Genomic DNA, 13398 nt, shown 5'->3' with positions numbered 1-13398 from the left:
GCTTCACTCGGATTATTAGATTGACTTGCTCTAGAATACTATGTTAGTGTGTGTATTCTGAACACATTTTAGCATAAAATTATAACCCATATACTTTTGTTGCTCCTTTATGGGATGTGGCTTGTTTATAAAGATAACCTTCTCTTTGATTTGGTTTTCAATTCTAAAATTAAATAATAATAAAAACTCTTTAATGAACGGACCCACTAAATTAGGATAAAAAACAAATATTTTTTCTTAGTTTTCCAGTAAGACTCAACTGCGAATGCGAACTACAAACCCTGGAATATCAGAGTATTCTATTTTCTTTGGCTTTAATTAATTTCCCCAACCGGTTTCGTGACTTCAAAGGACACTCTTCAAAATATGAATTATAATTACATGTTTTTGCTATAAATTCTCAGTAAAATTATACCGTGAAAAGTGAACTTTGAAGTCACAAAATCAGATAAAGAAATTAATAAAATGAAAAGAAAACAGAATAATCTGATATACCAGTATTTTCTTATATGTATATATATCCAATACGATAATTAAAATATTCCATTAAATATGCCGGTATTTAAATATGTATACAGTCCCAAACCCCTTTCTCATTTATATTTAATCTGAAGTAGTTACTAAGCTTTATATTTCCAGTACGAAAAACTTTATGTAATGTGAAAAATAGTAAGTTCAACTTATTTTATGCTTTGATCGGTTACCTTATATCCTTTTTTTTTCCATAAAATTGAATGATTTCCTTTGCATTTTGTTTGATTTTCTTTTATTCTAAATATGAATTCATAAACATTAGAGCTTTATAAGGTTGTTGAGCCATTTATTGAGTATAATATTTGCTCTAAGATATAACCATGGCATGGCCACGTGGTTAAGGCACTCGACTCGTAATCTGAGGGTTGGGGGTTTGAATCCCCCTCACACCAAACATGCTCACCCTTTCAGCCGTGGAAGCGTTATAATGTGACGGTCAATCCAACTATTCGTTGGTAAAATAGTAGCTCAAGAGTTGGTGGTGGGTGGTGATGACTAGCTGCCTTCTCTCTAGTCTTACACTGCTATATTAGGGACGGCTAGTGCAGATAGCCCTCATGTAGTTTTGCGCGAAATTTAAAACAAACAAAATCTAAGATATAAAACATACTTATGGCAGGCATTCGTAACTTAACCCCAACCACAGTGGCAAAGTGGTATGCCTGTGGACTTATAATGCTAGAAACCGGGTTTAGATACTCGTGGTGGGTAGAGAACAGAGAGCCCATTGTGCTTAATTAGAAACATATAACTTACCAATTTTTCACGATTTTCATGAAGAGCCTTTTGATGCAAAATAATTGAAATTTTTAAAGCTCCTTTTGAAATAAAACTCCACTTATACGTTTTTAAGTGCTACTGGCTAACGCTGATATGTATCCGGCCAACAGAGTGGCTTTATGACATGACTCATAGTTCAAAGTTGGGGCATTACTCTAAGCGTATTCGAAAAATATTGGCTTCAACATTAAAAGTTAAGATTAAGGTTTTGCATTAAAGTTCAAATGTTTATTCTGATTTGTTTGTAATAATAGTAATTCAGATAAAGTTAAACAAGTCTGTTTAATGTGTTAGAGACTGAATATTTGTCTTAAAACCAGCAACTTTTTTGTAACAAAGCCTACATTCACCATACGATTTTAAAGCTTAATTCACAGATGTAGTACATTGATTTATAATAAGTGTTTTTTAAACATGTTTGCATATATGTAAAACAATTTGTTTGTTTTAATGCAAAGATATACAATAGACTAGCTACTCTTTGTCCACCACGGGTACTTGAGCCGTGAAACTTAGCTTTGTAAGTCGTAAGCTTACCGTTGACTTACTGGAGAATTGGATACATACAAAAAGTACGAACCTTAGACAAATGTTGTATAGAATTGAAAATATACTTGTTGCTTTGTTTACAAAAAATGTTCATTTTATTATTAAATATTGTTTATATATATTAGTCTTCAAATCTATAATTCAAATTGTTAGCTTCTTTTCATCTATATAATTAATTAAGTACTCTCTTATGTTTATTTAGTTGATTACTTAGTACTTTGTTTAGGTTTATTTTAGCGTTCTTTTTACAGCACTTCATACATGTGTACGTTATAAATATTACAAATAAACCTGCTCATTCATAGTTGTATAAAAGAATATTACGAATACATACGACAATACGTCACTTAAAAACAATTAAAATTTTTATACTTAAAACAAATATACAATATTATCATTGCTAACACAATTTCATCAAAACCATCATTAGAAGCAGAGTTAGTTAGAATATTCATGCACAATGACCCCTGGTGGGACAGCGATAAATATTCTAACTTACGACGTGCAAATCAAGGGTTTGATTCCACCTTGGTAGGCTCAGTACATAACACAATGTGACTTTGCTCTAAGAAAACACATACTCATCCAAAATTTTAAAAAATATAATTAACGTGTGATCACACACTTTTAACACAATTGAATGAACAAATCTTTTTCCTTATATTTGTTTTGTTTGTTCGAAATTAAGCAAAAAGCTACACAGTGGGCTAGCCGTGCTCTGCCTATCACGTGTATTGAAACACGGTTTCTACCGGTGTTAGTCCGGAGCCATATCTCTGTGCCACTAGAGGGCATATTGGTTTTAACATACATAGTTTATTAATATAAAATTATTTGATTAAAACCACTTGTGTATATTAAACATCAAGAATCGTATTTAGTGCAAATTTACTGACTCTTTCAACTAAAATTATTTGGACTTTACAATCTTAAAAGACATTCATTAAAGTAAAACATTAGTAAATTTCATCTTCTCAATAGATAATAACAGAATTTGAGCTTTGCAAACTAAATAATGATAAAAGTACAACATTTTACAAAAATAGATAACGGTTTACATTTCAACTTGAATTTTTTAAACTTCTACAAATCTCAATGTTACATATATTGTACTTTTTATGTGTGTTGAAAATGTTTGAATGTTTAAGGATTGACTTGTAATACGTCATAATTGTACTCATTATCAGTTCAATACAAATAGACTGTGCATGTTTAGTCCAACATTTAACTGAGATATTACGCTCGTTATAGTAATAGAACGATGACAAGAACATAATAATACCAAAATGACACATTAATGTTTACTCGTGTCACTATTATTTTGTTTTGACAATCAGAGAAATCATTAACGCAACTCAACTGTACATAAATATCACTAAATGTTCGAATGAATTAAGCCTATTTTCCCATCTTTCAACTCATCTATTTCTTATATTCATAATTAGAAGTAAAAGATAGCTTGCTTATGATCAACTCTAAATATTCAATTCCAATGTCTCAATTTTACTTCTAATACTTTTACCGCCTACTTACAATATCTCTTTCACACCACTCAATATATTCCATGAGTTGACTATGCAAATTTATGAGAAATTTGCTTGAAACACCTAAGGCAAGTTGCCTCTAGTTTATTTACACTCGAGTGAAAAATCCTCTGTGATTGTCTAAATATTGAAGATCAATATCCCAAGTGAGAGTTCGATCAGAGCCATATCAGCAAAATTTATAATCCAATTTTCTTTCAATATACGATAATTTCAGAGATCTCTTTACGGTATTTACATCAATTAAATACATGAAAGATTACCGCTTATTTTTTTAATCTGCTTACATTTCCTCATCATTTCGATCGTTATTTAATTAGAATTCGAAAATTATTCGGTAACCTTCCGATTAGCAAGCTGAAACTGACCAAGTTTTCTTTTTGAATCTCTTTAATACAAATAAAAACCTCTTCCATTAGAAACACGTGTTCACTTTAAACATTCATCATAATAATACGCAAGTGAAAATTAACGTGAAAATGTTTACCTTTTTTTTTTCAGCTGGAAAGAATAGAATTGAAATAAATAAACGAAATTATAAAAATGACATTTTAAATTGGATTTTAAAATCGACTCAGTAATCCATACTATGTGTAAAACAATTTCAGTTACCATAATCTAGTTTACAAAATATTTTCTATCTGTTGAAAATATCATTTTGTTAAATAAAAGTGTGGTACTTTTTTCAAATTTGCTTCTCAAATTTCAAAATTATTCTCTTTTAATCAACATGTTATGATTAATCTAGATATCAAATCTATTAACTCTAATATCCCCCTCTCCAAGATGAAACTTTAAAAGTAAATGGTTTCAACCAGAAATAATTATACGAATTTTTAACCCTTACCATTAACTTCAATCATTGTGTTCCTAATGAGACATCTTATGACTAAACAGATGGTCATAGATTCTTTTCTTGGACCAACCTCAGCCGATTAAAGCAAACTACTTACTCCAATCGAAACCAAAGCTCAATTCGACAATGAATACAACTTTTCAAATATACCGTTCTTACGCTTCTACTTATAAACAAGTTGCATGTCTGATTTTAAATCAGTGTTATTCAAGTGCTAGATCGGTAAAATATTCTTACTGTTTTGTTCTGTAAACAAAGTTCTGGAATTTCTGGTACACTTAAATTTTCAGCACCTCAAGTAGTCACGTCTTTATCAAACAAGATGTTTAATATCTGCCCTAGTGACATCCTTCTTCCCAAAATTCCCACTATGATGTATAAATTTTAGAACAAAGTATTTACCTACCAAACTTTACAATTAACATGAATGATAAAAACCTTAATAAGAAATTCTATGATCGTAACAAACCATGCACTGGTCTCAGATTTCCTCTCATTACCTTTTTACTATTCGTGTGTTTTCAAAGTTTACACCTTAAGAAGGTTATCACTAGATATATGAAATAATTCTTTCTTAGTTTGAACTTATTTCTCTCTATACCTGGTTACTGAATTAAGACATACTGAATTTCAGCATAAGAAATGGTTTAAGACATTTCTGCTTTCATGGCTTGTATACAAATATTTCTGTATTGACTGTACAGTCAATAAACATTGACAAATGGAAGAACCTTTTGAAAACTTCAGACGATATAATTACGTATCGAGTAGAATAGGCCTTTATTTAATGAAACCCTACTACTCAGCAGTCTAATAACATGAAGGGTCAACAGGCTTTAACATATCATTACTTTAGCATTACAACAGGATCGACATACCACTAAAGAAAGCCTTATAACTGTGAAAGACTATCCTGATATAGATAATTAATAGACGTTCTTCCAAGTATAACAGTTGTGAACAGCATAATGAAACCAACCATCAGTCTGTAATTCTTGTGACCAAAATTGTAAATTGATGTATTACTGTTTTATTTTGCACATAAAATTTTTATTTGTTCACATGTTTACCCTATTGTTTACTAACTTTAGTTTATTGATAATTTAATTAAGTATTCTTCAAGGTTTGTATGTGTCAGTTCTAATACTCATTTCTTCTCAATATTTTACAGGCTTCATGTTTTCCAATATCATTAATAATTAAATTTCTTTATTTTTATATATACCGGTGCTTCTTTTAGGATTTTATTAATGGTGGAATGACTGTATTTCAAAACGCTTAATGAATCATGAATATGTTTGGTTTCTTTAACAAATTAATGACAATTTTAAATAAATCTTTAATAAATATTAACTTATGGAATTATGAAAACAAGAGAAAAACATAAACGTCAATACTAAAGATACAAAATTGTAAGAAATAAGTGACAAACTGAACAAGCATTTAAAATAACAACAACATAACAAGTAAGAAAGGTAACTTATTTAAAATTAAAAATGTAAATCATACAATGGAACAAGTGGTTTGGTTTGTTTTGAATTTCGCGAAAAGCTGCACGAGGACTATCTGCGCTAGCCGTCCCTAATTTAGCAGTGTAAGACTAGATGGAAGGCAACTAGTCATCATCACCCAACGCCACTCTTGGCTACTCTTTTACCAACGAATAGTGGAACTGATCATCACATTATAACGCTCCAACGGCTGAAAGGGCGAGCATGATTTAGAGTGATGGGGTTTCGAACCCGCAACCCTCGGATTATGATGAAATAAGTGATGAAGCGAAAGTGAGTCATTATGAAAAACAGTTGCATTTTTCTAATCTATTTTCCTCAAGGTTTTTATTTCTGAGCGCACGATTTTGTTATTTGCACAATAATACGTAAAATAAATAGTACTAATTTGATCTAACTCTGTAAAACCATTCATTTTCTGTGCATTTTGTAAAGAAAATGAGCAATTTCACAGTGTTTTGGTCAGTTATTAACTGTGAGTATTATAACATGAACAAGACATTAACCAATAAGATGCAATAGGTGGAACTTAGCAGTTGAGAGAAGTATAAAACAAGTCGATAATTTGATAAAAATTGAAATAGCAAAACGTAGAAACGATAATGTAAAAATCAAATAAGAAAAAAATCTATGCTCAGCTACAGGAAAAAGACAAATAGCAATTAACTGTCTGAAGGTTTCTTTGTTTCTTTTTCATAATGAAGCAGAACTAATTAATTGGATGCATTTTGTTCTTCTTATTAGAGTCTTGCTCTTTTCCATGTTTCATTAAAGATGTGTCTGTTTGTTTGTTTTTAATTTCGCGCAAATCTACACGAGAGCTATCGTTCTTGCCGTCCCTAATTTAGCAGTGTAAGACTAGAGGGAAGGCAGCTACTCATCACCACCCACCGACGGGGGACCAAGGAGTTAAAGCACTCGACTCGTAATCCGAGGGTCGCAGGTTCGAATCCTCGTCGCACCAAACATGCTCGCTTTTTCAACTGAGGGGGGGGGCGTTCTAATGTGCGGTCAATCCCACAATTCGATAGTAAAAGAGTAGCTCAAGAGTTGGCGGTGGGTGGTGATGACTACATGCTTTCCCCTAGTCTTACATTACAAAATTAGGGGCGGCTAGCGCAGATAGCTCTCGTATAGCTTTGCGCGAAATTCAAAAATAAACAAGCAAACCACCTGGCCATGCCGGAACGTGTCCCATAGGAAAATCACATTGCCACGCATTTTAAGGTCTGATTGGTATGAAACACCGAAATACGTTTGTATTGTACACAGAAATAGGTTTTATGTTTCACTGAAAATACTGAAAGCTTTAACAGGTATCTCACAATTTATAACTAAAATATTGTGCTTGAACAAATGTCTATATCTTGGATGTAAGTTTAAAGACAATTATTTGGAGGAAAGAAGAGAATGAAATAATTATGAATTCCTTCTCTATACTAGCGAGTGACCAAATATAATTCAAACTACAACACATTAAAATCAAATGTATTTATTTTTTCTGTCACTGTTAAGACAAAATTTAAGGTTAAAAGTAAATATATCATTAACTATATGGACCTAAAGTGTATTTTTCAGCTCAATTGAACTCCTTTTCTTTTTGTAGATTTATATTCCATATTACCGTTAATTTTATTTTGTATCGGTTGTGTTGTACTTTATATTTCTGTGATTAGATAACTTACACAGTTTCATCAACATTCTCCTTTGATGTGCGACTCGCTACCTCAATTAGTTTATATGCAGTAAAGCTAATAACCAAAGCATTTGAACTCTATTCGACTTACATACATTTTAATAGTCTTTTTTTTTTTACATGAAGTCAAGCTTAGTTTTATTGCAGTTCATTTGGTTTTTGATTTCCTTTTGTATTTGTTTGGTTTTTATGGCTGTAATGTTTTCTATGTTGATCTACGAGTGTACGAATTGGAAGGAATTAAACAAAACTGGCATTAATAGTGAAAGAAACGTACACTTAATTTTGAACTCCCCAAAGGTTTAAAGCTAAATACCATCCTACCCAAACTAATCATGCTAAAACTTAAAAACTGGTATTTGATTAAGAGCAACTTGAATTTTTATCTTTTGCCAAATCTATTACATGTATACAAAACTAGCTAAACTTGAATAATTATTCATATGTGTGTTATATCTATTATTCATTGTAGTTGTGTGTTTTTAAACGTTAATCAGTATTATTTTAACTGTTATAAAACTAATTTTTTTAAAATATAGAATATGTGTATCGCATTTTGTTCTTTACATTAAATTAAACGTATCATAAAGTATATTTTGCTAAGTTGTATCAAACCCTTGAATACCTATCATGATTCGTCCACATGTTTTTTTTTTTTTAAAAGAGTGAAATAAATACTTTAATACCATCTCTTGATAGTAAGTATTTTGCAGTTCGGCACAACTATCTTTAGGTTTCTTCTTTCAACTATAAAACAGAATATGCTATTTCTTAAGGTACTTTTGTAAGAATAAATATTTCCTCGCAGGTAGCTCCTTGTCGTGTGTGTGTGGTTATACTGTGTCACAGAGAATGTGAATAAAAAATTATTTGGGAAAAAATTGTGTGTACGTACAATTATAACCATATTCCCCTTTAGCATTAGGGTTTCTAACTTTAACCAAAATAGTAACGGGTGTGTGAAAGCCTATTTCCCTCGACGAAATGATCATTCATCACAGAAACGTACCTTCTTCTACATTTTCAATCCTGAGAAGATTCAGAAGCAAACCACTTAGGCGGAAATTGTTTTCTAAGACTGTGGAAGGTGAAAAAATGTTGTTTTTTTGCATCTAGCCTATTGTATACACCAGAGATCGAAAGAAATAGATTACTGGTTATTTTTTATTACTTCTATTCTCTTGTCCGTTCTTAGCTTTGATATCAATAATATGATTTGAAGAAAAAGCAGATCATAAATATTTTATATAAATCACAAATTATAAGAAGAATGGATAGATGTCACTGTTGTATACTATTATTATTATGATAATTATTATAAGAAAAATGGATAAATGTCAGTGTTGTATACTATTATTATTATTATAATTATTATAAGAACAATGGATAGATGTCAGTGTTGTATATTATTCCTTGATATTTCATTTTTCTTGCTAACATAGTATACTTGGGTGGTTTTCGTTAATCTTTACACTTAGTGATTTTATTTTACTAGTGATTGTTAAACTTGAGAATATAATCTTTAAACAGTGATGTTTCTTCACTTAAATATTAAACACAAGTGAAATTGTTTCAGATGTTAATTATGAAAGTTTTCAAATGTCCGAATACAATCTTTCTTCTGAAGCGATGCAAATCATTCTTTCACTGATTCTTTATATATATTGCTCTAAAATTTTCTCTATTAAAGATAAGACGTGTGTGTGTTTTCTTGTAGAAAAGCCACATCGAGTTACCTGCTGTATCCACCGAGGGGAACCGAACTCCTGAGTTTAGCGTTATAAATACTAAAACTTTCGGCTGTTCCAGCAGGGGACTAATTAGATAAAAGGCATTAATGAAGCATGCTCTAAGGGTTACACGTTTATGGATGGTTAAATTCAGAAATCAACTAACAGAAATATAGTTACTGCTCAAATACTTTTCAATTATTAAAAATAAACAAAGATTCCTGAGATTTCAAACATATTATTATTAAATTAAGTGACTTTTTATATCTAAACTTTTAGTCACATAACTTAAGTAATGAATAATATTAATTAGTCGAGGAAACTATTAATAACATAACGACTTTTAAACATTCTTGTGACAAGGGACACATAACAATGCTAACAATAAACGTCGTATTCAAGTTTTTTGCATTTAAAAATAATTTAAGTACGAATTTTATTCGTAGAGACAGTCCATTGTGTAGCTTTGTACTTAACTAGAAGCAAACTTTCCAGAAAACTAATGCCATTTTTTCAATGAAATTAACACACAGAAACAGCAAATTGCAGTAAGTGGCAAACTACTTAATATTTATTTTTGATGTTGAACAGTCCCCTGCTAGTACAGCTGTAAGCCTACATATTTACAACCCTAAAATCAAGGGTTTGATTCTCCTCGGTGGACTCAGTAGATAGCCTATGGTTGCTTTGCTATAAGAAAACATATACTGTTGAAAATAAGTGATGTTTTATTTTAATTCTAAATGAAATAATTTTAAGAGAAACCTAAATCATTAAATACTGTTTTCATTCATTCATTCACCACTTGATTCCATCAAGGAACATAGGGCCGCAATCGCTTGCGAATTCTTCAAGAGGTATTTAGGTGAGGAGGTTGTTAGCCCACTGCACCGAGCCGTCCCTAATTTAGTAGTGTAAGACTAGAAGGAAGGCAGCTAGTCATCACCACCCACCGCCAAATCTTGGGCTACTCTTTTACCAACGAATAGTGGGATTGACCGTCACATTATACACCCCCACGGCTGGGAGGGCGAGCATGTTTGGCGCTACGCGGGCGCGAACCCGCGACCCTCGGATTACGAGTCGCACGCCTTACGCGCTTGGCCATGCCGGGCCAAATACTGTTTTAGTGGTATTAAATTTTAAACACCATACGGATTTTTCTTAACTATATAAATAACATTTCTGTCTCAGGCTGGATTTGTTTAGTTTGTTTTGTATTTTCACAAAGCTAAACGAGAGATGTGTGTGTGTGTTTTTTCTTAAAGCAAAGCCACATTGGGCTATCTGCTGAGTTTACCGAAGGGAATCGAACTCCTGAGTTCAGCGATGTAAATCCGTAGATTTACTGCTGTACCAGTGGGGGACCACGAGGGCTATTTGCGCTAGACGTCCCTAATTTAGCAGTGTAAAACTAGAGGGAAGGCAGCTAGTCATCACCACCCACCGCTAATTCTTGGGATACTCTTTAACCAACGAACTGTGGGATTGACTATGACATATAACGCCACCACAGCATGTTTGGTGTGATGAGGATTCGAACCCACGGACCTAAAATTGCGAGTCGAATGCCTTAACCACCTGGCCATGCTGGGCCACAAAACGTCTTACACTCGACATTTTCGCTTATCATTGAGTAAAATCTAAACATATTCTACGTTAAATTGTCACAAGATCATAACATTTGCAATAAACATAATGATTCTAACGTGAAAATGTTAATATTCCTAAAAATAACACTTAAAGATACCGTTTTGTCTCCAATATTATGAACTACACAATGCAGGTAAGCTCTCTTTCCAAGTTGAGTCGTTACGTTTCTTGGGATTTCATCACCAAATGTTGGGTGAAGAGTATCTTCTGGTGTCGTAGATGAGGGAGAAACTATTTTTCCGAGTTTTTTTCGATCAACTTCTTCCGTATTGTAGAGTTCCAAGGGCTCGTTCAAAACTAAAAATAAAATAAAATATTGGACATTTCTAATTCCCATCTAGTTATATGATGTGTGTGTCAAAAAGATATTTTTACTTTCTACATATTCATAAAATTTGTGTATGTATAGTAAGTTTTTACACTACAAAATCATGCTTAATTTTGATACAGAGTATTGAAAACCGTAGGTTTTCGTAGGATCTTATTCTGTTCATTCTCTCCTTTAACTGTTGCTGTTGTAATTGTTCATGAGGTCAAAATTATTGTGATAAGACTCATGTCAGTGACTCTACACTTCACACACAAACCTAGTCATGTGCATACTTCCGTGAACCGGTTAACTTATTAGACCTATAATATTAAACGGACCAAAGGTACAAAATCTATTGAAGTTGCAACAAAGACTTGATAGGTATGTGTTTAAAACGAATTCCCACCATTCTAGTTTCCTTAGTTATTATTACTGACTGTGTTAATTCGAGGTATAAGTAAAAGTTTGTGAACTTTCAGCTTGTGAGACTATATTAAGTTTAAATCCTTGTATACAACTTTGTTAATGAAATTAGTAGACATGCCTAGATATGGAAGGCTAAGCAATTATAGTGTTCGCTTCGCAGACAAAGGTGCTAGCCGATAATTAGTTTGGGGCGTGAATATGGAGCCCATTGATATATTTTTGTGCGAGAGTTCCTATCCCTATGAGAATGTTAAAGATTACATTCTTCGAATTATTGAGCCTTATGTTTCTATGTTGTTAAACAATTTCGCTTTATGAATATATTTCTTCGGATCACACATCAGTCACAGAAAACGTTTCAAACCCAATTGCTTTTATATGTCTCTTATCATATAATCCTAAAACCACCCTGTATCCGTAAGCAAACAGCAACTGTTTTGCAGAGATTTCTGAAACCAAAACTGTCATCTACGGTATATATATTTGTGTGGTAATAAAAAGAAAGGTCAGGTGAACATATGTTGCAAGAAGAAATTTGCCAGTGTGTTAGTAGCGCTTTTAAAAATGATGTACATTATTTGTATTTTATTTGTTATTGTTATGCCACAATATGCTTGTGTTTTACCTTGTAAATCATTACACTCTAATAAAACCTTACAATTTTTAACAATAGTTAAGCCATTATATATTTAAAGGATTTACTATTACATATTTATTTTAATATCATGTTTGTTTTACTTAAGTACATATGTAGAAATACATTTCATTTATATTGTTAATCGTGTATTGCGAAATTCCTGCCTGTTCCCTAAATTTATTAAAGATTCTCAAACATAAGATTCAACAACGTATATGTGTATGTAAATACCAGTATTGCTGCCAGGACCATTTGTAGGCCCGGCATTGTCAGGTGGTTAAGGCGCTTGACTCGTAATCTGAGGGTCGCGGGTTCGAATCCCCGTCTCACCAAACATACTCGCCCTTTCAGCCTTGAGGACGTCATAATGTGACAGTGAATCCCGCTATTCGTTAGTAAAATAGTAGCCCAAGAGTTGACGGTGGGTAGTAATGACTAGCTCTCTTCCCTGCAGTCTTACACTGCTAAATAGAAACGACTAGTGCAGATAGCCCTCGTGTAGCTTTGCGCGAAATTCATAACAAATAAACAAACCAACAAAGAATCGTCCGAGATAAATTATAATAGGTTACATGGTTGAAAAAATTGATTATGATTTATTGTTTTAAATGTGCTTGTAACTGTTATCTTAAATATTTGTGTCTACAAACACTACGTCTTTAACTGAAAAGTAAAACAAACAAAACGTTGCTGCAATTATAGATGTATATAGGTATAGAAACCACCTGAGCAAACATTAAATGATTTATATTCAGTAACAAAGAGTTACAAATATTCCAAGAGCTGTATCTCGTCTGCTGCTTTCTCAGGTTTGAGTGAAAAGTTTCGACGGCAACATTGTACAACAGAATGCATCAAATGCTACGTATACCTGGCATAGCTCGACTCGTAATCTTAAGAGTCATGTGTTCGAATCCCCGTTACAACAAATATGCTCACCCTTTCAGCAGCGGGGGCGTTATTATGTGACGATCGATCTCATTATTCATTGATAAAAGAGTAGCCCAAGAGTTGATGGTGAGTAGTGACGATTATCTGTCTTCCCTTTAGTCTTACACTTCTAAATGAGGAATGGCTAGCACAGACAGCCCTTGTGTAGCTTTGCGCGAAATTCAAAAACAAAATTTACTGGAAACCCGATGTAAGGTATTATATATTAGCGTGACTAAGAA

General features: G+C 32.5%; 1 protein-coding gene across 2 annotated transcripts in view; it reads right to left on the bottom strand.

Annotated features, from left to right (window-relative positions):
* The window catches only part of LOC143248367 (zwei Ig domain protein zig-8-like), a 111990-nt gene that overhangs the window by 42117 nt on the left and 56475 nt on the right, over positions 1-13398 (bottom strand). For both annotated transcript variants that reach the window (XM_076496729.1, XM_076496730.1), the window contains exon 2: positions 10951-11150. In XM_076496729.1, coding sequence (XP_076352844.1) covers positions 10951-11150 — 200 coding nt within the window. The remainder of the gene's footprint in view (positions 1-10950; positions 11151-13398) is intronic.

This window comes from Tachypleus tridentatus, chromosome 4 (genome assembly GCF_004210375.1).
Source record: "Tachypleus tridentatus isolate NWPU-2018 chromosome 4, ASM421037v1, whole genome shotgun sequence".
Taxonomy (NCBI): Eukaryota; Metazoa; Arthropoda; class Merostomata; order Xiphosura; family Limulidae; genus Tachypleus; species Tachypleus tridentatus.
The sequence above is the reverse complement of the archived record's forward strand: the minus strand, read 5'-3'. Positions and strand labels throughout refer to the sequence as shown.